The 25,300-nt window shown below is 39.4% G+C and overlaps 2 protein-coding genes across 7 annotated transcripts in view; one reads left to right on the plus strand and one right to left on the minus strand.

Annotated features, from left to right (window-relative positions):
- PHF20 (PHD finger protein 20) overlaps nt 1-21,938 on the plus strand; it is a 118,742-nt gene extending 96,804 nt beyond the window's left edge. For 5 of the 6 annotated variants that reach the window (XM_072631374.1, XM_072631373.1, XM_072631376.1 and 2 more), the window contains 5 exons: nt 1,494-1,593; nt 12,426-12,621; nt 13,674-14,070; nt 15,586-15,769; nt 19,265-21,938. In XM_072631374.1, coding sequence (XP_072487475.1) covers nt 1,494-1,593; nt 12,426-12,621; nt 13,674-14,070; nt 15,586-15,769; nt 19,265-19,407 — 1,020 coding nt within the window. In that variant the 3' untranslated portion in view covers nt 19,408-21,938. Of the gene's footprint in view, nt 1-1,493; nt 1,594-12,425; nt 12,622-13,673; nt 14,071-14,469; nt 15,549-15,585; nt 15,770-19,264 lie in introns of those variants that run through there. The other variant, XM_072631379.1, reaches the window with a different exon arrangement.
- Nucleotides 21,939-22,197: 259 nt separating this feature from the next.
- On the minus strand, nt 22,198-24,360 carry SCAND1 (SCAN domain containing 1). The gene is made up of 2 exons (XM_072631388.1): nt 24,242-24,360; nt 22,198-24,093 (listed from the first exon to the last, which is right to left on the minus strand). The coding sequence occupies exon 2, from the start codon at nt 24,010-24,012 to the stop codon at nt 23,566-23,568; it is 447 nt and encodes a 148-aa protein (XP_072487489.1). The 5' UTR covers nt 24,013-24,093; nt 24,242-24,360; the 3' UTR covers nt 22,198-23,565.
- Nucleotides 24,361-25,300: the final 940 nt, after the last annotated feature.

Below are 25,300 nucleotides of genomic sequence, written 5' to 3' on the forward strand. Positions count from 1 at the left end.
TCACCCTTTAGTTCTAGCTCTAAGCACAGATGTGGTTTTTAAAATTATTTTATTTGTTTTCAGTGTTTTACAATCACTTCCATATATCTTAGATTTTTTCCCCCTCCCTCCCCCTCCTTCCCCCTTCCTCCCCACTCCCTCCTTGAGATGGCATACAATTTTATATAGGTTCTACACATGCATTCCTATTAAAGACATTTTCACCTTAGTCATGTTGCATAGAAGAATTAAAATGAATGGGAGAAATCATAAAACAAAACATAATACAAAAGAAAATGGTCTGCTTCATTCTGTGATCAAATTCCATAGTTCTTTCTCTGGATGTGCAAGGCATTTTGCCTCAAGAGTCCATTGGGAATTCTTTAAGTCCTTGCATTGCAATGAAGTACTAAGTCTACCAGAAAAATTCCTCTCACACTGTGGTTGTTACTGTATACAATGTTCTCCTGGTTCTGCACCTTTCACTCAGCATCAGTTCATATAAGTCTTTCCAGGCCTCTCTGAAGTCTTCCTGTTCATCATTTCTTATAGCACAATAGTATTCCATTACATTCATATACCACAATTTGTTCAGCCATTCTCAGTTGATGGGCATCCCCTTGATTTCTAGTTTTTGGCCACCACAAAGAGAGTTGCTATAAATATTTTTGTACATGTGGGACCCTTTCCCATTTTTATGATCTCTTTGGGATATAGTCCCAGAAGCAATATAGCTGGGTCAGAGGGTATGCACATTTTTGTAGCATTTTGGGCATAGTTCCAAATTGCTCTCCAGAATAGCACAGATGTTTTGAATGATTTACTATAATGGGGGGATAAGAGAAGGAGACTGATGAAATAAACAGTCCTTCAGCAGCACAAAACTGACCCTGGTATATTGCATTTTGGCAGTATTAGAAGGAAACGGAGATACATTGCCCTGTGTGTCCCATATCTGAAATTTTTTGGAAAGTCATTTGAATTTGTGATTTCAAGTGTGTGTGTTTGAGATATCAAATATTATTGCCACTAAACATTTGCTTCTCCATTTTGCCTCATTTTTTGAGGCACACCAAAAGTCTTACCTCTTCCATAAAGTATGTCTCTCCTCCAACTTACTTTTATTACTCTCATTTCTGAATTCCTTTGGCACTCAGTTGTGCTTTACTTGTTTCATGTATACTTCTCTCTCTCTCTAAAGATGTCATGAATTCCCTAAGGAAGGCACTACTTTGTATGTACTTTTGATATCCATAATTAATGATGAGTGCATTGAAAAACCTTTTATTGGTTGATATCTCTTCCCCTTCTCCCCCACCTTGATTGATAATTTGCCCATAAAATATGAACAGAAATGAGAACAACTTGTGTGAATGCTGTCAGACTAGCTGTGAAAGTCTTACTTGTAAATAAATAAACCTAGAGATAGTGTGAAGGGAAGGCTTCCCAGGTTAGTTGTCATTAGAATATATTTGACATCTCTGCAATCTGACTTTGTTGCTTAATTTCTGCAGTGTGAAGAATGTCAATGCTGGCAGCATGGAGTGTGCATGGGTTTGCTAGAAGACAACGTGCCTGAGAAATACACCTGCTATATTTGCCAAGATCCTCCAGGTATAGATTCCTAGGGTTACATATTCAGGATGATTTTCTCAGTATTTGTCTGTACACTCAGTCTTAGTTTTTGAGGAAGGTATTTCTATGAGTGCTTGAAGTGAACTAAACTTTATTGGCTTGAACCCTACTAATTAGTAATTTGTGATAAGTTGGAATTTATATTAGCTCACTCATCACCCTTACTGAGTGAAAATTAATCATGTGATCCAGATTTACTCAAGGCCAGTAGAATGTCTACAAAACTTAGTCTGTGGGATGCCACAAACAAACACCACATACTACATGTTTTAGAATAGTTGGAAAGTGATACATTTTGTTAGTCATCAAGGTGGCCATTGCGAATCATTGCATCCACTTGCTCACATTGCATCCTGGGCCATTGCCAGTTGTCCTGATGAGTATCAGGCCACTAGATCCAGATAAGGTTGATGACCTTGCACAGCCCTCCCTCACTCAAATCGAAATCATCTGCAAGTCACGTCATCATCTTGATGTCATGGTCCTCTTGGAAAACAAAGGACAAACACACAACACATCCACTTAGGAAAATCCCTCTTGGATCTTTGGCTCTGAATTTCATTTTACAAAATGAGGGGGTTAGATGGACAGTATGATCTGTTAGATTAATTTTAACTCCAATAGACTATAGTAAGCACCTATTTAATGCTTTTTTGGATTGAGGCCTTCCAAGGCTCTTCCAGGCAATATTATTGAATTTTTTCTTATTTTTGAAAGTGATAGAGTATTTCTTTGAAAATGTCTCAAGAGTTTTCAGTAATCCAGTTAGTCATTCCCTCTACTTAGGCTAGTTTAGTAAGCATTTAAAACCAAAAGCTTAGATTGTTTACTTAAACAGTAAATAAGTATAATTATTGATAATTCATAATTTTACTTCGCATTCTTACCTCTTGACAAATTATTTAGCACTTCTTGATGCAAATTCCTGTCTCCTCACATTCTTAGACTCTTCTGTCATGCTCCTTAAACCCCTGAATCTGTTTTCTTAATGAAATAGGATGTGAACTAAACCTTTCTTCCATGTATTGTCCTGCAGTTGTATAAAGTAATAACTATGGGTGCAAACACATAAAATTAAGAGAAAGTCTTCTTAAAAATCAATAAATGTAGTTCTTTAGGAAGTACTGAAATGTATGAAGGTAAACCTGAACCTATTTTAATTGAGTAGAAAAGGCAACAAAGCTTCTTTAAAAAATTTTTTTAATCAGCAAAAATCTATATTCTCACCTTCCCAACACAAATACCCTCAACTTTATTAAGAAGTACAATGAAACAAAATGAAAACCGCAGTAAAAACATGTATATGTATATATGAAACAAATTTCTTACAGTGGCCATGTCCAAAAAATGTATTTATTTCAATTCTGTACTTGAATCTTTCAACTCACTGTCAGGTGATGATTAGGCACATTTTATCATTAGACCTCTGGAATTGTGGTTGGTCTTACGCTCTTAAGAGTTCTTTCAAAGTTGTTGCCTTTACCATTGTATAAATTGTTCTCTTGGTTCTGTTTACTTCATTCTGCAAGTTACTTTATACAAGTTACTTCAGGTTTCTTTGAAACCATCTTATCGTTTCTTTGAAACCATCTTATCATTTCTTACATAACAAAAGTATTGCATCATATTTATATACTGTAAACTTACCATTCATTCCTCAATTTATGGGCATATTCTCAGATTCCCATTCTTTGCCACCTGAAATTAGCTACAAATATTTTTATTCATACTTTGAGAATTTGTTTTGCTTTAGACTATTCCTTTCTTTAACCAGCTTTCCTTCCAGTTTCCCTTTCCCCTTATCCCGTTTCCCTCCTATTTCTCTATTGAGTGAAATATCGTTTTGTACTCATCAGTCTGTGTTTGTTTATGTGTGTATCCTTTCTTCTTTTGATTAGTTCAGATGAGAGTGAGGTTGGAGTACCAGCTTTTTTCTCTATCCCTTCCTCTTTGTTAGTATATATGTTTACTTGTGTACCCAAATTATGTAAAATAATATTCCCTTATCTTCCCTTCCATCCACCTCCTCCCCCAAGGGTTTTCTTTTCCCCCTCTCTTTCCATTCTTCTCCTGAGATTACTAGGACATAATAGAACCACTCTCATACTTTTTGTTCCTCCCACAAACCACCCTCTCCTTCCACTGGGTCCTCTGGCATGCCTCTTCCATAGGCAAAAACTTCCCTTCATCCTAATTCTTTCTTTCTTTCTATCTTCTAGTTGTTACTGAAACCTGGCTCTCCCTAATTCTTCTTCTTAACTTCTTTGTAGTCTTTGACACAGTTGATTACCTTCTCCTTGATAGTCTCTTCTTTTTGTGAGATACCACTGTATCCCGGTTCTCCTCCTACCTATCTGACTGCTCCTTCATTGTCTCCTTTGCTGGATTCTTATCCTGATCACACCCTGTCCCTCCAGGTAATAGTCTTGAATTCTCTTCTTTTCTCTCACTATATATCACTCGGTGATCTCATCAACTTCATTGGATCTAATGACCATCTTCATGCTGATGATTCTCAAATCTACCTATCCTGTCCTGAACTCCAGCTTTCTTTCAGACCTTTCAAACTGGATGTCCAATAGACATCTTAAACTAAACATGTCCAAAAATAAACTCATTTTCCTTCTTAAACCCCTCACTACCTCCTATCTTCTCTCTTACCACGGAGGACAACACCATCCTTCCAGTCTCTCCATCTCACAACCTAGGTATCATACTTAGCTCCTCATTGTCTCTCATACCTCCACCCCTGTGTCCAATCTGTTGCTAAGGCCTGTCAATTTCACCATTGCAACATCTTTCAAATACAGATTCTTTTCTCCTCTGACACTATCACTGATCTGGTGCAAGTCCTCATCACCTCATGCCTACTACTACAGAGACTGCTGGGTCTGCCTATCATAAGTCTCTCTCCACTCCAGTCTATCCTCCGTTTGTCCATCAAAGTGAGTTTCCTAAAGTGTATGCCTGACTCTTTCATTCTCCTACTCAACAAATACAAAATCCCCTGTTTGGCATTTAAAGCCCTTTATAATTTAGCTCTGTCTATGCCTTCCAGTCTTTTTACATCTTACTTACATCTTACTCCTCACCCTTTGATCCATTGATGCTAGTCTCCTTGCAAACAAGACATTTCATTTCTTGGCTCAGCATATTCTCTCACTGTCTCCAGTGCCTAGCATGCTGTCCTTCTTCATCCCTATTTGCTGCCTTCCCTAACTTCTTTTAAGTCCCACCTTGTACAGGAAGCCTTTCCCCGAACCTCTCAGTTCTAGTGCCTTCTCTCTGTTAATTATTTCCTTTTCATCTTCTATATATCCTGTTTGTACATACATGTTTGCCTGTTGTCTCTACCATTAAATTGTGAACTCCTTGAGGGTAGGGACTATCTTTTACCTCTTTTTGTATCCCCAGTGTTTAGCATAATGCCTGGCATATGCCAGTAGGTGCTTAATAAAGTATTTTTGACTGACCCTTTCTATGATCCCTGATAATGAGACAGTCCCTAGGGGATATGTATTACCTTCCCATGTTTGAATGTAAGCAGTGTATCCTTTCAGCTCCTATGTTGGAATGTCACAGTTTCTACACAGCTATGACCTTTTCATCAGATATGCTTGGAAGTCTTTTATTTAATGAAAGCTCTGTTTTTTCCCTCCAACATTATACCCAGTTTTATTGAATAAGTTATTCTTGGCTGTAAGCCCACATCTTTTGCCTTTTCGAATATCATATTCCATATTCTCTACTTCTTTGTAATGGTGGCTGTTAAATCAGAAGTGATCCTCACTGTGACTCCTCAATACTTGAATTCTTTCTGGCAGTTTGCAGCATTTTTTCTTGCACCTGGAGGCTTTGTATTTTGGCTACGATGTTCTTGGGAGTTTTCGTTTTGGTATTTCAGGAGACGACCAGTTGCTTGTTTCTGTTTCTACTTTGCCCTTTGGATTCTAAGGGATCTAGGTAGTTATCTAGAATTTTTTTTGGGGGGGGGGGGGATTGTCCTGGCATTTACAGAGTCCAATGATTCTTAAATTTTTTTCTCCTTGATCTGGTTTTCTAGGTCAGTTATTTTTCCTTTGAGAAACTTCACATTTTTTCCCCTATGTATTTTCAGTTTTGATCTTTCTTGTCTCATGGAATCATTGGTTTTTATTTGGTCCATTTTAAGTTTCAAGGAGTTTATTACCTGATCACGGTTATTGTCTTGTACCAAGACATTAATTCCCTTTCCAATTCTTTGTTCTTTCTCATTTCTTTTCCACTTTTTTCCTCAAGGGCTCTCATTTCCTTGACAAAAACAATTAGACTTTTTTTTAACTCTTCCTTCATTTTTTCCAGAAATTCTCTTTGAATTTGTGCCTAAGCTATATTTTCCTTTGAGCCTTTGCTTGTACATGTTTTGAAGTTATTGTCTTCTTCCTGATTTATATCTTGAGCTTCCCTGTTAGTGGTATTATGTTTTTGCTTGTTCATTCTTCTGACCTGTTTCTTGACTTCAGACTTGTTGTTGTTAGGGCCAGGTTCTGTGTACTTCTGGAGGGAAGGTCTGGGCTGGTTCTGGGTGTGTTGTGTTATATTCTGAGATCTCAGGGATAGCTCAGTTTGGGGCCCTACAAGCTTCCAGTGCTTCCCAAATGGTCTGATCCTGGGGTAAATCTGATAGCTGTCTCTCTCTGGTCTCAGTTCTGCCATTTTCTCACTTGGGTTTTGATCTGAACTACTGTAGACTGCTACTGGACTTGGCTTCTATCAGAAATCGGAAAAACTCTTGGTTCAGTCACAGAATTGTAGACTCCCTCTAGCCTGGAATTCCTGCCATGGCTATTCCCTTGTAGGCTGGCCCTCAGGAAACTGAGGACTGAGACCCATATTTACTCCTTCTGTGGTTTCTGAACTTCCTTTTTCTCAGAATATTGTACAGGAACTCTGTACTTTGGAAAACCACCCTGATTGTCGGCTTCTTCTATCCTACCATAGATCTGAGACCCCAAACAGGATAGTAGCAGCAAAGTTGTCACTGTTGTAGTAGTCAAGACATGAGGTGATGTTGGCCTTTAACACAGTGGTAGTAGTGATGGAAGAAATAGGGAAATGTGTGAGAAAGATGTTAGACAAAAGTAACAGGCCCTGGTAACAGATTGAATATGGGGTATGAGAGAGAGTGGAGAGTTAAGGATGATACATAGGATGTGACCAGGACAATAGTGATACCCTCACTAGTAATTGGAAGTTAGGAAGAGGGGAGAGTTTGGGGAAAATGATAATGAGTTCTGATGAGTTTATGTTCATGTGGAATTTAAGATGTCTACTAGATATCCAGCAAGATTGAAGGTCACACTGAAGTTAAGGCTGTATGATTAGATCTGAGAATAATCAGCATAGAGATGATAGTTGAATCTATAGGAGCTAATGAAATCACCAGTAGTAAAAAGGAAAAAAAGAAGGCCTAGGACAGAGGCCTGTGATTGGCACCCAGGGTTAACTGGATTGAACTGGACAAAGATCTAGCAAAACTATTGGTAGAACTGTGAACTGGTTTAACCATTCTGGAAGCATCTTGGAACTGTGCCCTACAAGTTACTAAATTATGCATACTTTTTGATTTAGTATAATGTTAATGTAAGGTTAATGGGGGAGGGAGGAAGAGATAAAGATCTTCCCCACTTGTTAATAGGCCTCAGACACCTTTTGTTAATTTCTAATGAGGTACTAGGTTGTGCCCTCTAGCCCTGAAAAGAGTATACTCTGAGGTGAAGTTTTACTTTAGGAGTTATTTTTTGGAAGAAGGTTCATGTGCCTGATGAGACTCTGGGAAACCATTTTAAGAAGTCCTCCAGCTTTAAAAACCTAGATGTTGGCACTTCTCTCTCTGGTAATGACGTGTGTATTTTCTTTCTTTTGGTCTTTATGTTTATAATTTCTGCTTGTAATTTCTCTGAAGTTCAGGGTGCTGTCTTTTCCCCCTGAACTAAGTGAATGATATATGTGCTTGATTAAAGTAGATTGTTCACCCCTCAAAAGTTGCTTTCCTTTTAGAAAAACAGATCTAAGAACCTGTACAGCAGACCCTTCTGTGTATGTCAGGGTCCTTACTGATACACCTAGTGATGACTCTTACTAGGTTTGTCATAGAGGTCAGAAAAAAGGAAGAAGATTTCTATGGACAAAAAAAGGTATCTATAGTGGGTTTTTTGTTTGTTTTTGGTTTTTTTGTGGTGGCAAAGAATTGGAAACTGAGAAGTTGCATATCATTTGAGGAATGGCTGAACAAGTTATGGCTGAATGTTATAGAATGCTGTTGTGTTATAAGAAATGATGAAAGGGATCATTTCAGAGAACCCTGGGAATACTTGTATGAACTCATGCAAAGTAAATTGAGCAGAACCAATAGAACAGTTTGTGCAAGAATAACAAGGAACTTTGGTCAACCCAGTGATCAACTACAGTTCCAAAGTACTCATGATGAAACATGCTATCCATTTCTAGATTTTGATTACAAAAGAAAACCCCCTCCCCCTCCTGCTCTCTTCCTGGTCCTCTCCCCTCCCGATCCTCTCTCTTTGCAAGGAGCTTTGTTTGTCTTGCCTTCTCAATTGGGTAGAGGAGGGAGAAGAAAGAGGGAGATTATTCATCATTGAAAATAAAATTTGAATTTCAGAAAAATCAAAGATCCAGCAAAAAAGACTGAAAAGAAGTCAGAGAGGTAGGAGGAGAACCAGGACAGAGTTGTGTGCTGAAAACCTGGAGAGAAGAGAGTATCTAAATGGACAGGTCATGTGTTACAGAGAAGTCAAGAAGGATTGAGGAGAGACCATTGGATTTGACAGTTAAGAGATCATTAGTTACTTTGTAGAGAGACATTTTAGTTGAATGACATGCTTCTCTGTAGAGGTAAGGAGAGTGAGAGCCAAGAAAGTGGAGATACTGAGAATAGATGGCCTCTTCAAAGCGTTTTAGCCATAAAAATACAAGAAATAAGGGACAGTAGTGGAGATGAATCAAGTGCGGATTTTGTGAGGATTGGAAAGGAGCCAGTAGATGGAGAGATCAAAGATAAGAGAATGGAGATGATGGAGGGAGCACTTCATTGGAGGAGCTGGGACAGAGTGGGATCACCTGTGCACACAGAAGTGTTATCCTTAGCAAAGAAAAGAGCCTTCTCTTCCTGTTGATACAGGATGAAGCAGGACTAGTTGTAGAAGGCATCTGTGCATGAGGAGGAGAGAGCCCTCAGTGAATGGCCTTAATGCTTCCATGGAAATAAGAGGCAAGGGGACAGAACCTTGGGGGGATTGAGGAGGAATGAAAAGGTTTGGAAAAGCTGGTATGTTGATTGAGATAGTGAGTGAGTCAGGGAGGGGGGTATAAAAAATTGCAGGATTGAAATGAGGGCTCACTTGAGGTTATGTAACCTAAGTGTGTAAGTGGCTTCAGGTGACATGATTTTCTTCAGCTTCTCCCAGTAGCACATGAGCAGGAGAGAAAGGCAGCTGATGATGGGAGTGATCCTGGTGGAAGTTTAACAGGGGAAGATACCAGTGAAAGGATAAGGTGTTAGGGACTTGAGAGAACCAAGTGGTCACAGTAGGGAGGAAGAGAGTGCCAGTATAGGGTTGATGGCCTAGAAAGGAATTGAGGGGATTGAGGTCTTGGAGATCACAGTGAGGATGACAAACAGGGTTTGGGGTTGCAAGGCAGCAAATGAGGTGGAATGCCAACAGCTTGTACTTAGATAAAGGAATTTCAGAGTTCATAAACATGCAAGTTTTACATTTGTGGGTGATAGGAAGAGTAAAGGGTATGACCATCTCTGTGTAGCTGAGGTGGTATGGAGGTATGGGTTATGGGAATTGTAGAGAAGGTTGTAGATCTACTGGACGACACCATTTGTGAGATATTTTTTCTTCTCAAGTTTTCATCTGGGATATCTTCAATTTTTTTATGTAAAAGGGTACATGTTGAATATAGGCAGAAAAGTATAATGAGTAGCCCTATACTTGGAGTCAGAAAAGCCTAGGTTCAGATCCTGCCCCTGATACTTATTGGCTGTAACTGAGGAAGTGACTTTTCTGAGTCTCAGTTTCTTCATCTCTAAAATTAACAAATTTGTCATGCAATTGAAATCTGTTTTATCTTTTTGATGACCTTTCCAAAAGGGTGAAATGATCATGGTCCTTACATGATTTAATTTAATACTGAAGATTTAAAGAATCATCTACTTTGTGTACTAAGCTGAAATAAGCAACTAGGTGATATAATGGATAGAGTGCTGAACTGGAGTTAGGAAGATAAAATTTCAAATCTGACCTCAGACACTTATTGGACAAGTCACTTAACCTCTGTCTGCCTCAGTTTCCTCAACTGTAAAATGGAGATAATACTAGTATCTCCCTTACAGGATTGATGTGAGAACCAGATGAGATAGTTGTAAAGCACTTTGCACAATGCATAGAAAAAAATAAGTGTTTAATAAATGATTGTTCTCTTCCTCATTAAAAAAAATATTAAATTAAGGAGTTTGATTCTGACTTCCAAGGTTCTTTTCATCTCTGAATCTTGATTTTATGATTCTTTGAGTATTTGCATAAAGATTTCATAAAGATAGAAACGAAGACAAAATGGATTTGGTTATTCTTGATATTTTGGTTGTCTTTTAAACTTCAAATAAAGTCCCTGATCTTTTCCCTAAGCATTTACAATATTGTTCTCTCATCTGATAGCTTGAGAATCATTCCGTTAATTTTCCCTGAATTTTGTCAATTCCAGCAAGGACATTCTCTGTATATACTTAGTATGTATACAGATTATACCTTCTCTTTCTGCTTTGCTTATGTTAGTGTCATTTCTATTTCCTTATGTAGTACACTGATGCTAGAGTTCAAATAGTTCAGTAGCTTCACCATCATTGATGTATAAAAATGTATACATCATTGATAAAAGAATTAAAAAAAAAAAGGAAAGAAATCATTACAGATCTTTTCAACTTTTAACTGATTTTTCCTCAAGTTTTGACTTTAAAATGCCCTCAGAATGATCTGACTTATTTGGGACTCTTCTCAAGTTTTCATTAAATTTGTTCTTCTCTCTACATCCTTCCCCTCCCCCTCCCCCATTGCTCCTTTATGAGGCAGAAATGCTGTTAAGCTTCTGTCATCTTTCTCTGAAAGATTTTATAAACAAGTTTATTTCTTAAATTGCTCATGCCCAGGGCTACCATATCTTTTAGTTGTACAGAGATGAGATTTTTAAATTCTTTTGGTCTTCTTTGTTTTGTCAGTTAATTTTACCCTTGGATAAACTTAAAGAAAGTTGATCATCTGTATTGGTTTCTATTTTTAAAAAATCTGTTTCCTCTTTTAATAGTTTATCTAACAAGGTCATGTAGATTTGCTTCAGTTGCATGCTTTATCTTTATTTTTCAGTTTTTTAATTTTTATCTCTAACAGATTTTTAGCCTGATTGATATGTCATTGATTTGGAAATGATCCCCATATTGGTAACCAGTCATATTCTTGGTCTTTAATAATATTTAGTTTGAATCTTTTTTCACATTCCCCATGTTCAGCACTGCCAGCCCAATTGAAATAATCACAGCATGTAGGTGTGTTTTTTTTTGTACTCTAGAGTTTCATCCCTTTCATTTCTTATTTTTGTACCATGTTTTCCAGTATTTTTCACCTTCCTTGTGGTACAATGAAGTCACTAAATATCTACATATATTTTAATTAAATTTGGAGAATCTTATTAAATTCTTCATAGAATTTCTTTACATTCTCATCTTCCAGCTGATGATATTGACATATAAATTACAATTATTTTCATGGCTATTGCATGCAAATTTTGGTCTACACTGAATACAGTAGTAAGATGATCAAGTATCCCATGAGATAATGTTTCTTTTTGGTTTTGGACATTTTATTTGCTTTTCTAAACAAAAGCTGTGATCCTTCTTTCCATTTAGCCTCAGCTTCTTATTGTCTTATTTCTTTTATAGCAATAATATAAAAGATTGATGTATGATTCCTTCAATTCCATTCCTTCAATGAATTCCTTCAATTCAATAGTATGTCGTTTAAAAGATTTTCATATGTAGAATACCAATAACTAAATTAATTTAGATATTCAAAAATTATATGATTCTTAGCATATTCTGCTCCTTTTTGTGACCCTGTTGCCTTAATTATTTATTTTTAGTGGAATGGGCTTCTTCATCAACAGCCTCTGTAGTTGGAAAAAAGAGACATGTATGTTTATAAGAGGTCCAGTCATATGGTGACAGCAAGGGATGACCTGCAAACTCCATAGATTTCTATGCCTGTGGGTAAAGGTGGAAGGAGTGAAAAGGACCCTCTTTGGAAGATTTATTTTAAAAACCTGGAGAAGTATCAGATAGGATAAGGGGCTATTAATACATTGTGGTCTGTGTCATTGGAGGGAGTCCCCATATCTTTGCAGTCAGAGATCTATTGAAGTAGCAAAGAGTGTTTCCTAAGTGATTGGGTCCGAAAAAGTAGTCATGATTGCTTATTCAACTGAAGAAGGGAATCCTAGTAAGGAATTTTGATTTTATGACTTCTTTTTGGGCAAAGCTTTTGACCAGTGTCACTTGGTCTACTCTGCTCAGCTTCCTCAGCTTTTCTTACCACCTTAGCCCTAGAGGTACTGGGAACTGGGTTTCTTTCCAGACCTAGTATTAGAAGATTTGTTTGCGAATTACATAAAACAGTGTTGTGTCCCAGTTTGTGTCTCTGTACATACCTCCAGTATTGGAAGTGTTGCATTTTAATCACTCTTCATTTTTTCTTTAGGTCAGAGACCGGGTGTAAAGTACTGGTATGAGAAGGAATGGTTAAGTCATGGCCACATGCATGGTTTGGCATTTTTAGAAGATAATTATTCCCATCAGAATGCCAAGAAAATAGTTGCTACTCACCAGCTTCTTGGTGATGTGCAGAAGGTGATAGAAGTTCTACATGGGCTGCAGCTAAAGATGAGAATTTTACAGTAAGTGTAAAGTGGCTTTTTGAAAACATTTGAGTTGGCATGTGCTGGAAGTGGAAAGTGTTACAAAACTCTTAGAAAAAGAAGAAATGTCTCTAAGAAGAACAACATTTTCCTCCCAATTTCTAATTTTCAAAATGAAATGGTCAGAGAGAGGTAAATTGTGACTCTTGGCTATGTTTGGGTTGCTCTAGTAACAGGGTGGATACAATTGTGAAGTAGTTATGTTTTCTATGACAGTGGTCCTTTCTTGGTGGGAAGATTTCATATTCAGTAAAATGACTACCCCCCGATTCTATATAATATATATATTATATATAATATATGTAATATATAATATAATATATAATATATGTAATATATTATATATATAAGTTTTTTCAATGAGGAGTGCTTAATGTAGTATTTAGACTCTAGAAGCTAGCATTCTTCTTTCCAACTATCTGGGAAGGAAGACTTGAGTTCAAATCTGGCCTCAGAAACTTCTTAGATATATGATTCAGGGAAAATCACTTAACCTCAGTCTGTCTCAGTTTCCTCCTTTGTACAATGGAGATAATAATAGCATCCACCTCCTAGGCTGTTGAGAGGATAAAATGAGATAACATTTTGTACAGTACTTTGCAGATCTTAGAGTGCTTTATAAATGTTATTATTAAATGTTGTCTTTTCTCTGAAATGTTCAAAGACTTGTAATTTGAATATTTGGGTGATAATGATGAGTTTAAAAGCATACTAATGTTTCCCCTTTGGAGCCACATACATGAGGAAGTATCAGATAATTGTGACATGTAACTTGATATTTGCATATTGCTGATAACTTGTTTTTCCTTAGCTCATAAGTGTCACAGACTCTATGTAATCAAGTAACAGAAAATTTTGTTTGGTGATTTTTTGTTTGGAAGGTTTCCCTTTTTGGACTAACACTTCCCTCTGTACTTCACTGATCAGGTCACATGTAGGCTTTTCTTCCAAGCTTGTATATGTGTAGTCTTCATGATTTGAGATTCCTTTGAGTTACTCTAGAGAATTTTTCCTGATTATTCTCCCCTCAGGAGCAAAGAGCACCCTGATTTACAGCTGTGGTGTCAGCCCTGGAAGCAGCACTCTGGGGATGAGAAGTCTCACCCCAAACACATCTTTCACATTGAGGACAAGAGAATGGAGGATGTGCCAAGCTATAGAACTTTCAGTGGGACAGTAGAAAAAACACTGCCCTTTCCTTCCATGGAAGAGTCTTATATCACCAGTGAACACTGCTATCAGAAACCCCGAGCCTATTATCCTGCTGTAGAACAGAAGCTCGTGGTAGAGACCAGAGGGTCAGCTATGGACGATGATGTTAACCCCATCCGGGAGAATGGGGATGATGTGCTGTCAGAAAGGTTTGGGTGGGAGTTAGACCAAGAAAAAATCAAGCTGCAGAATGAATTGAAACATACTTACTCAAAGGTAGGTTTGTATCTCTTGAATTTCCTCAGTGTTTATAATGTTTGTGTCATATGCAATAACCTACTTTTTTCTCATGGCTATAGTTTCCTCAGATCCTAATATAATGTTGAATTTGTTTCGTTTTGTATTTGCTGGTGTTTAAATTGAGTGCAAGGCCAGTGCATGTGAGTGACATAGAGTCTTATAGAACATGAGATCTGGAAGAGACTCCTGAGGCTGTCTAGTTCAGCTCCCTTCCTCATACAGATGTGTGTCCTGAGTCCTAGGGATGGGGAGGGACTTGTCTAAGGCCACACAACTGGTTTTTGACAGAACAAAGATTAGACTCTACTTCTCCTGAATTTAAGGCCAGGATTCATTCTACTGTACCACACTCCCCTATTTCATTTTTCATTACAGAAGCCATACACAGCCATGACCATCACCAAGTGAGGAGCACAGGAGAAAAGTGGTGCTGGTGATTCTACCTTGGGATAAATTTATAATGAGTTCACACCATTGTGGCAACATCCCATCAACTAATACCCAATCATTTCTTAGGATAGATAATTATTTGGAACAGAAAAGCAGCAACACCCCACTTAGCTCTTCACCCCATTTAACTATGGGCACTTAATCCTGACCACGCTTTTTACTTTTGAATTTCAGCTTTTAGAGTGTGAAAATGTTCACAACATGACATTTCTATGTATCCAAAGAGCTAGTTCCTACTAAAGAACCAAGGATTTCATATTAGCATTATTAGTTAAATCCAACTTTTGTTAAATATATTATATATACATATATATTAAATATATATTAGATATATGGCTACATGTTTTACGGAACTCTTATGCTCTAAACTCTCTAATGGCAGAGATCATGTTTTATCAGTCTTTCTTTCCCCTTTATACCTAACATACTCAATAAATATTGGTTAAATAAAAATGTCATTATTTATTCAACCAAACACAGGGATATGGTGATTTAAGATTATTCATTTTGCAAGGGTATAGTCTTTGCAAGGATTTCAAGTAATGGTCCCCCCAAGATTTATTAAGAATCCTGTTAAAGGAGAGTTTGTGCTTTGTGTAGACATTGGAATAGACAAACCCTGAAGGCCCACCAACCTCTATAAGTCTGGATTGCAAAAAGATCCTTTGCTGATTTAATGCAACAAAAAGGCAAACACTCCTTGTCCTTCCCCCAAAAGCTCTGAGGGAGGTAGAGGGAATAAAAATTCTCTTTCTAGGGCTCAGGGTCAGGACAGGTCATTTTTGTAAGCTCTCTCCACCTCCATGGTCCTTGGCAGTGGTCAGAGTTCATTCTTGCCCTTTGAGATAACCTGAACTGTCACAAGGGAACCAAGTTCTTTCTGCCTTAGGAAGGGGAACTCTTAAAAGAGTATCAGAAACTGTATTCATAGAACTCAACCATGAGTCCTTTTTCCAGCTTTTGGGACAAATATTTGGGGAGGGAGGGACCAGGGCTTGTGAATGAGCTATGCAGTAGTAACACAGTGTTGTTGATCTTTAGGTGAGGGAGTGTGCTTCTAAAAAGGCCCCCTCAGAGGAAACCCCCACAGTGAAGCTGTTGGAAAAAGACAGGGAGGGAGTGGTGAATGCTCAACTCCAGTGGCAGTTTAATTTGCTCACGCACGTGGAATCTCTGCAGGATGAAGTCACACACAGGATGGATTCCATCGAGAAGGAGCTGGATGGTAAATCTCTCTTCTTTTCAAAGATCCCTGGAACACAGGCAGGGCTTTGATCTTGTTTTCAGATTCCTCTACCTGCTCCTTCCCCTAAACAAACACAGGTGAGCTCCACAGGCTTTCCTCTGTTCCTTTCACGTTGGAGAGCTCTGGCACTATTTTCAGTTCATGGTGCTTCTTCCCCTCTCTAAACAGCTTACCCATGTGCCCAGCTTACTATGTGCCCAGTCCCACATAAAATAAACAGCACTACTTGAAAGTACCAAATGAATTTAAAGATTTCCTGAGGAACGAGGCATGGTTCCTATGAGCTTCAGGAACTAGAAATAGAACTTACGTTGCACAATGTGGAAGGAACAGATAAGAGCCTGTGGATCCTATGTGTGTATATTTGTTGAAGGGAAAGAACAGGAACATAGTAAGTAGGCCCATAAAGCATCATGTTGAGTTGGGAACGTGGAATCTTTAGGTCAGGAGTATAAATGGCTGAGGTTTTGAGTTATGTTCTAACAAATCAGTGCTGTAAATGGTGAGACAGTACCAACATTCATGGAACACCACCTCTTTTTAACCCATAAGTGCATGGTTGCTATAAGTGCACAGGATGACTCTGTGTAAGTATTATGTGGTTAACCAATTTGGGGTTATTAAGGAAAGTCTTCTTGGAGATTCTTCATAAGCTGGGTTTTGAATGAAATGGTGGCTTTCAGTTAATGGAGATGGGGCAGAAATGAGCTTGACAAAGAAATTCACCTGACTGGAATGGGGACATAAATTGAGGATCATTGAGAAAGGCGGGCATGACTATTGCCCAAGCAACATTGTATTGTGTAGAAATTGGTCAAAGAAGGGAGTAGAATAAGGTTATGATTATTATGTGCAGTATTTTGTTTGGAAACACAGAAATTTATTTCATGAAAGCTTAGCTCAAGAGATGGTGGACCAATTTTATTTAGTACCTTGAATGCTAAACTAAGGTGTTTGTGTTTTATTGTACCAGCTATTTAAAGCCACTGTAGGATTTTAAGTAGGGCAATAATGATGAAAGTGGTAGTTAGGAAGACCGGTGTGATCTCATTTAGGACAGATTGAAATAGGAAGTAGCATGACCAGAAAGAAGGCTCTTTCTGTGATTTAAGAGTTAAGGTAATGAGGGTCAGGACTGGGGTTGTGAATTAGAAATGGAAAGTTATGAATGAGTTGGATTTACATTTGAGAGCTTAAGGAAAGAGTCAAAGAAGATGCTTCTAAAGGCATCTCATCTTGTTTTTTAAGGTACAGGATTCTTTGGTATTTGAAGTTCTTTGACAATGCATATTTTTAAAAAGGATTTGACATTGATGGGTCTTTGTATAGCCTTAGTCCTGGGATGTGCTCTGAATTTCCCAAGTCAGCACTATTATTTGGCATTTCAGGTCAAAAGAATAAATAGAGACCAATTATTTCCTCCCTGAAGATCACTTTCTTTGGTCAGCTTGGTGCACTTGATTTACTCATAGAAAAAAAAATGTTAGGTTCCAGAACCCAGCTAGGAAATGGAAAAGAGGTGGATGGAAAATTTAGCATATTAGGAAGCATAAACCTAGAGTCCACAGATGACACTCATATTCCCATTTCCTTGAAGTGCAAAAGGTAGACCATCAAACCTTGTGTAGGATTCAGCCCCCAAATAGAAGAAAATCTTTTGCTGATATCTTTGATCCTGTAGATTAGGCTGATTTGTTCTGTGCTGAGGAAGTTTTGTATTGACAACACCAAAATAAATTTTCTTTAGAGCCACCTGGAAGGAGGTAGATCATAGAAATGATTTTCCTCCTTAGGTCTCATATTGCACTTTTATTTTGCAACTTTGTATACTATTTTATATTATTATTATTTGTGTTTTTAGTTTAGTTTATAGTTTTTGTTTGTATCAGTGTTTATGTATTACAATCCCCTACTAGACTAAGAGTCCCACAAGGGCCAACACCACTGATTGAATTTTTTTCTCTTTGAGCATCTAGCAAGCATGCTTTTGTGTATCCAGTAATACGTACTTGATTGAATATGATGCTCTTTTCCCTTCCTGCTTTGATTTACCTTCTAAGTGCAGCCACTTCTGGAGAGCAGCGGGGAAGGTTTATAACAGATAAATCTCCCTTCCCTGGCCTGTAGGACATAACGCAGGCTTGTTCATTTTAAAGTATAATGAGGCTTATTCATCACTTCAGATTATATAACTGCACTGAGTCAGCTCTCTGGAACATCTGGGGAAAATTAAAAATGTGATTCCCTACTCTCAAGAAGCGTTATAGTGTAGTATACATCCACATGAAAGAAAGGTAACAGAAGGCCCCATAAGTGAGAGGCTATAAATCACAGCAGTGTGATGCTGTTGTAAGAATGACACTGAAAAGGTACTGGATTTAAAGGCAGAACTGACTGAAGTTCAGGTACCTAACTCTACTTCTTGCAGAGCCTTCTATGTCTGTGAAGCTGCTAAAGTTGAGAACTAGCATCATGCAGAAGATTTGACATTAAAGGTCCTAGGTTTGAATCTGGGTCTTCTTCTTAAGTGAGCAAGTTACCTAACCTCTTGAATCTGTTTCTTCCTGTCTTTAAAAAGAGGAGTGTACTGTAGTCAACCAAGGCTTCTTAACCTTTTGTTTGTGTTATGGACCCCTGTAGGGGTTTCTCTCCCCACACCTACGAGAGAGAGAGAGAGAGAGAGAGAGAGAGAGAGAGAGAGAGTGTGTGTGTGTGTGTGTGTGTGTATAATTAGTTCAACACCCTTGTTTGAGAAGGGGGTCCATAGGTCCGCTGACTTATGGACCCCTTCTCAAAATGTTTTAAAATCCAATATACCTAGAATTACAAAGGAAATCTTTGGGACCTAGTAGTGATTATGGACTTTGGGTTTAAAAAATCCTCCACCACACGTCCTAGAAATCTGTCTTTATATCTTAGGATCTCTGTGAGTTAAAGTCAGAGCGTTCCAGGAATTCAGTGGGTTGACTGCTGTGTTAGATAGACTAGCTGGAGAAGTCTTCATTGAAATGGTGGAACTTGAGCAGGATGAGTGGAAATTGAATAGATGGAAAGGCAAAAGGAATTCCAAACAAGAATGTCAAGAACCGAGACAGAGGTGGGAATGAACACAGTTCAACAAAAGTTTAAATGTCTTCTTTGTACTGTGAATATACTATGGGAAGAGATAGAGATGGCTGAGAATGTATATTAATGGAGCAGAAGACCAAGTCATAGGTGGCACTGCTAATGGGCCAATGAGGTTTGAATTGAGTTCTTCTTTGGAACTCTCAAGGGACCTTGAAAGTCAGACCAAGGCGTTTGGTGACCCCATACTGCCAAGTCCTTACTGCTTGTTGATTTGAGTAATTTCTCCCTTTAATCTTGACAGAAAATGTTCATGTGCCAGGTGCAAAAAGTTCCAATAAATATTTTAATATTCTTAAAGAAATGCTGAAGACTAACCAGGTATATCTCTTTGTCTTTTGGGCCCAGTTCTGGAAAGTTGGTTGGATTACACAGGAGAACTGGAGCCACCAGAGCCATTAGCCAGACTCCCTCAGCTCAAGCATTGCATAAAGCAACTCCTGACGGACTTGGGAAAGGTGCAACAGATTGCGCTTTGTTGTTCTACATGATACTGACCTGAGCACTACCCATTCACCATCATCAGGATGTCTTTAGGAGGCTCTTTGTATATTTAAACAAAATTTGCATACTTAATGCACAGAACATGGATTGACTTCAGGGATCCAGGCAGAGTGTGGTGGACACAGGACAGGCACCTTACTCACATCAAGGCTGCTGAGAGCAGGGTGTTCCAGTCAACACAGGCTTCAAGAGCAGGAAGGCAAAGAAGAAATGTTAGAATTTACTTCTTTCACATAAATTGTTGAATGAAAAGAATAATTTTTTTTTTGCACAAACTTCACTTTAAATTGTGCCACTGAGAAAGGAGTAAGAGCCAAAAATGTTTATTTGAAAATGGTTGTAATTCCCATTCTGCAGTTTATTTAATTGACTTGTGTTTCAGATTGGATCACAATAGCCTTCCTGGTTTGTCTCACATGATATTTAATCAGTGGGAGTTGTAATTTTGAGCTTTGTGAGAATGTCCTTTTTATGACTTAACTATTCTATGGAGGTTAAATAGTACAGGCCCAAAAGCCTGCACCAAGTACTCTAGATTGCTACAATAAATGACCATTTGGGCTGTATTCACCCCCTAGTAAATGATTATTTTAGTTCATCATGTCTCTAGCATGAATGACTTACTATATGGTACTCGGGAAAATCAACTTAGTCTGAGCTTTTTCTGTTCCCATTCCCAGGATGGACCTGGGCTTTTGCTTGCATTAGGGCTAACAGGCTCCTCTGGGGGAGCTAAGGTCTCACTGCATGTGACCTATGTTAGGTATTCCAAACTGTAGCGAGGTCTGTAATCCAGGGCAGTGTTTTCTATCTACCCACCTTGTTAATATTTGATAGCTCCTGTTCAGTTTTGAAATGTAAATTTTTTTTCAAAGCTATAAACTTACTGTAAAGATTCGTTACAAAAACAGAATGTCCTTTGGGGAGTCAGCTTCTTTTATATACTGTAAGGACTTGGACCCTATGTACCGCTGTAAGCCTCCCCAGAGATTCACCTTTAATGGTGTTTCCAAATACCCCACAACCCCTTTTTTAAAAAATATACCACAACATTTTAATTTCCAGGTATATCTTATTTTGTGAGATCAAGGTGATTATGCTGCCTAAATTTCAGGTACAGTATCATTTAGTACCTTTGAGAATGATGTATTTGTGTTACTTTTGCAGCCATCAATAACAGTCCCTATATCATGTTCCCTATGGTGCAGTGCAGGGGAAATCCTCCTTGTGCTTTTAGATCTTCTTTTCCACTGTTAGTTTTGCTCATGATTATACCACTTAAACATCAAAGCACACTTGTCCATTAGCATTTGAGAATTAATTAATGGTTTATGAATCTGTAATATTATATGCTGCAAATATTTACTATGTAAACTTGAAATAGTCAACATCTTAATAGGAATGGTTAAGATCTGCAATGATCCTTTGGATTTAAGTCTTTGGGAAAGGTCCAGATTGTTTAACATTGAAAACGAGGGCCTTGGGGGAAGGATATTTCCTAATTCACAGTAAAATAAGTATGGTAGCCTTACAGCAGAGAATCCCAGTGGCTATGACACTTGCAATAAAGTTCATATGACTCTGCTTTAAAAAAAAAAAAAGTCTTTCCCATCACTAATGCTGCTGTATGAAGAAATGCTTAGTATATTAATATTTAAATTAGAAGTAATTAACTGGACAGCTGCTTCACAACCAAGCCAACTGAAAGGAAACAGAAATGAACAGCTGTTTTCAGAGATTCCTTTTGCAAAGTTCCACCTGCATATCAAATGTGGGTTATCTAGAGGCCTCATTAGTAAGTTAACATTGAAGGTAGTTAATTGGTTTGAAACGGGTTAGATTTTTTACAGAGTTGGGGAAAGAAATGAAAATTTTCCTCTTGAATTCTGCCAAGTGGCCAGTTTTTGTTCATTCTGCTGGATAATTTTAAAAAGAAATAAAATTCCATTTCATTTAATTTGATTCATCAAGTAAGACTTGTGTTCCTGAGAAGAGGCAATAAAAAAAGCAAGGTCTTCAGAGAGGGATTTTATTCAACTGAAGACTTACAGTACGCCCCTTTTCAAATTTCCTTTGGAAGAGGTTCTGTCTTATTATGTGATACAGAGGATGGTACAGGGATAAGAGCCTCCATCTCTGAATGCTGGACCAAGCTTAGTTAATCTAAAGTTGGAGCACTGGAAACAATTACTGCTGTTACCTTTAAGAAATGTTTAGTTATTGTATGTTACCTAAATTTGAATTTTGTCTATTTGGATGAAAGCTATCCTACTAAAATTGTCTTGGCAGAATCAGTTCTGGTTTGACTAAATTTTGTTTCTTTAAATTGGTGGGTGAATGCAAGGTAGAACCTTGATGAGATGAGCCAACATTGCACTGTGGAGATGTAACTGTTTGTTTACGCACTATTAGAATGGAGGGCACTGTATATAGAAGTTTTGCTTTGGAGCAATATTTACAAAACATGCAAACCTCTTTATCTGTGTTTGGAAAAAATAAATAGGTTTTTGTTGTTTTATGCATTAGTGCTTATTTTGTTTACTCTCCTACCACTTAAGTCCCTTAATAAAACACTGTGTAACCACTGACATTTTCTATAAAACAAGGTTTTGCATATGGAATCCTAATGATCACATAAAAATCATACCAATGAAATCATGGATCCTCCAAAAACGTGATACCTTGAGTAGAAGATGGGTCGCAGTGAAGACAAAGTTTTACCTTACAACTTATGAGTGCAGGAAATCAGTTTGACTCACAAAGGAACACAAGAATCCTTTTCTGATGAATAATTTAATGCTTTTTTAAGAGGGTAAAAATGCCAGGAGCACCTGATGCTTGCAGTGAAGTGAGGAAATACAATGTCTTGCCGAAGCACCAAACTGGCTATGCTTACATTCTCCAGCTCCAGATAATTTCAGCTCTGACATAAGTCAAATGTTTTAGCATGTTTCCTAAAACTAAAACACAAAAAGTTGCTATTAGCTGTAAATTAATTCCATGTGAATGTTTCAGACACACTCCTGAATAACTAGAAAGAAAGGCACCAGCTAGGCACAACAGTCCCAAGAGGGCCCACTGCTGATCTTAAGTCACCGAATGTCACAAACAGTTCACTAAATCTTCCAGTCCCGGGGTGGGGGTCCATCAGCACTGGACCACAGATTCCTAAGAATTCCACTCCAGGGGACACTGGCCAAGGGCAAGAAAGAGATGCATCTTTCTCCATATTGTAGATGGCAGAGTGAAAGACTAAACTAAAAACAGGTGGTTTGACACTTAATATGGAGTTGTAATGAAAAGGAAAAAATGCATTACATTGGGCTCAGTGGGTGGTACCAAACCCGGTGCTATTAAACCTCAACTGTAGGTCAACCTCATTTCTGCAATAATCTCTTGCTAAACACTTAACGGATTTGGATATTACCATACAGAGGGTACAAAGGCATCCTCAAACAGTGCACAAAAAGCCCCCGATTCTAGTATCAATTGTGTACCCTAGGCCAACTCTTGATCTCCCTGAGCCTGGTTACTTAAAAAGATAGAACGCATGTAAAAGGCACTACCCCAAAATAACATGAAAGGAACTGCCAATGATCTTTTCATTCCTCCACAACAATTTAACAACAAGCCTCTACTATGAAATAAGGGAGCTAGATAGAATCTGTATGGTCCCTTGCAGGTCCTCCGACCTTTCACGAAAAAAATAACTACCAGACATAGGACATCGATCAGGTCTCTTTACATGAGGTGCTCCAGCAGAAGGAATAGATGGCTACTTTCACAAGACACTGGGACCACTGTAGGACAGAGCACTGGGCAGTCTCCACCTTAGGCGCCCTCCCCCCAGGTAGCCACATGGAGAGTGGCGATGGAGGCTGCCAGGCAGAAAACCAAGAGGCGAAGGAAAGAGTCACAACAGGCCACGACTGCCAAAAATCAGGCTTCATTAACGCGGAGGCGGGTGCGGACAGACAAGACAACGGGAGCTCGGCGGCCCCCGGACGAGGGGAGAAGCTTCAAGCTCGCTACGGTGCGGCCCGCTGCGGCCCCGGCGTCAGCATCGCCGCCGCCGCCTCTCTGCGCGGCCGGAGGGCGGAGGCCGCTCCTCGCTCGCCAGCCGGCGGGGCCTCGGGCTCTCTCGGTCAGCCGGTGATGCGCACGTCTCCGCGGCGGCCTCGCCGGCGGGCCCGGATCTCCTCGGGCAGGATGGCCATGAGCTGCTCCTGCACCAGCATCTCCACGATCTGCTCCTTGGTTCGGACCTCGGGCCGCAGCCACTGGCGGGACAGTTCGCGGAGCTGGCGGAACGCCTCGCGCGGCCCCGCCGCCTCGTGGTAGCGGAACTGCCGGAAGCGCTGGCGGAACGTCTCCGGGCCCGGCCGGGCCCCCGGGGGTCCGTGGGCTGGGGGAGAGGCCTCGAGGGCGGCGGGGAGCTGGACCGGGGACGGGGGCGAAGCGGAAGGGGGCGCAGGGCCAGGGAGCGAGGCCTCCGGGCCAGCGTCAGACTCCTCCAGTTTCAGGGGCGAAGCTCCTTCTTTCTCCGGGGTCGCTGGGATCGACCGGCCCGTACTCCCCTGCTCCGCCGCCATCTCGACGGCTCCCGGCGTCACCCTTTGTCTCGCGACTTGGGGTCTCTCTGCGCCTGCGCCAAAGCGTGGACTCCGGCCAACCTAAAGAGAAAAGAGGAATCGCTTTGCGCCTGTGTCTGAGTCAGCGCTAGTCAAAAAGGAGGCCTGGGCAGTTCTGTGACGAGCTAGGCTTTCGTCGCAAGAATGAGGTCAAGATGACGGTTGGGACGGTGGCCCGAGGGCGCTTTACCTCCTCACGTCGGGATCCGGCAGCCACAGAGACAGGCTATTTAAACAACGGGTCTGCGAAGCGTTAAACGGAATCGTGAAGGAAGCGTAAAACTCCGGAAGCGGAAGCAGCTTCTCTATGGTCTAACGCTCAATCAACCCCCCCCAATAGCACATCGCCCCCTAGTGGCGGAGGGACGCTCTAGGCGCGGAACCGGGCGTGGGAAGTTCAATTCCGCAAACAGCGCACCTCTGGGAACGGCGAATGTTGGAGGGGTTGTGGGAAGGCAGACACGTGCGTGCACTGTTGGAGCTGGGAATCGGTGCAACCTTTTAGGAAGGCAGTTTGGAATTGTGATTGTAATATCTGGCCCTGAGATTCCACTGCTCGATAGAGAGATATAGATAGATAGATAGATAGATATACACATACATACATACATACATACATACATACATATACATAGGTAGATATATATAGTATATGTGTATATGTATATATGTGCACACACACATCTATCTATCTATCTATCTATCTATCTATCTATCTATCTATCTATCTATCTATCTATCTATCTATCTATCGATATACTTTCAAGAAGGCTGTTTATAAGAAGAAATGACCCAAATACTAAGAATAATAGCAGCCTTTGTGATAGCCTATTTGTGACAGCAAGGAACTGGAAACAAAGTAGATGGTTATTGATTGGGGAATGGCAAAGTGAATTGAGGTGCATGAATATAATGGAATATCATTACTCTCCTCTAAGAAATTAGAAATAGGATGAATACAGAGAAATAGGGAAAGGTATGCACAAAAGGGATGCAAAGTGAAGTAAGCAAAGCTAAGGAAACAGAATTACAAACATATGATCACAAGTGAATGTGACGAAATGGCCAAAAACGAGCATAACTCCACAGAAGAGCTATGAGAAGAGGTAGGAGGTCCACCCTTACAAAGTATACATAGTTTCAATTTTTTTCAATGTTTTGATCAGTTATATTGAATTTTTTTTTTGTCTTTAAAAATATTTGCTATATGGGATGGCTCTCTGGGAGGGAAGGGGGAAATTATGGTGAT

Source organism: Notamacropus eugenii, chromosome 1, assembly GCF_028372415.1.
Source record: "Notamacropus eugenii isolate mMacEug1 chromosome 1, mMacEug1.pri_v2, whole genome shotgun sequence".
Lineage (NCBI taxonomy): Eukaryota > Metazoa > Chordata > Mammalia > Diprotodontia > Macropodidae > Notamacropus > Notamacropus eugenii.

What these genes read in the sequence shown, in the direction of transcription:
- SCAND1 (XM_072631388.1), bottom strand. Translation starts at nt 24,012, where the DNA reads ATGGCGGCGGAGCAGGGGAGTACGGGCCGGTCGATCCCAGCGACCCCG.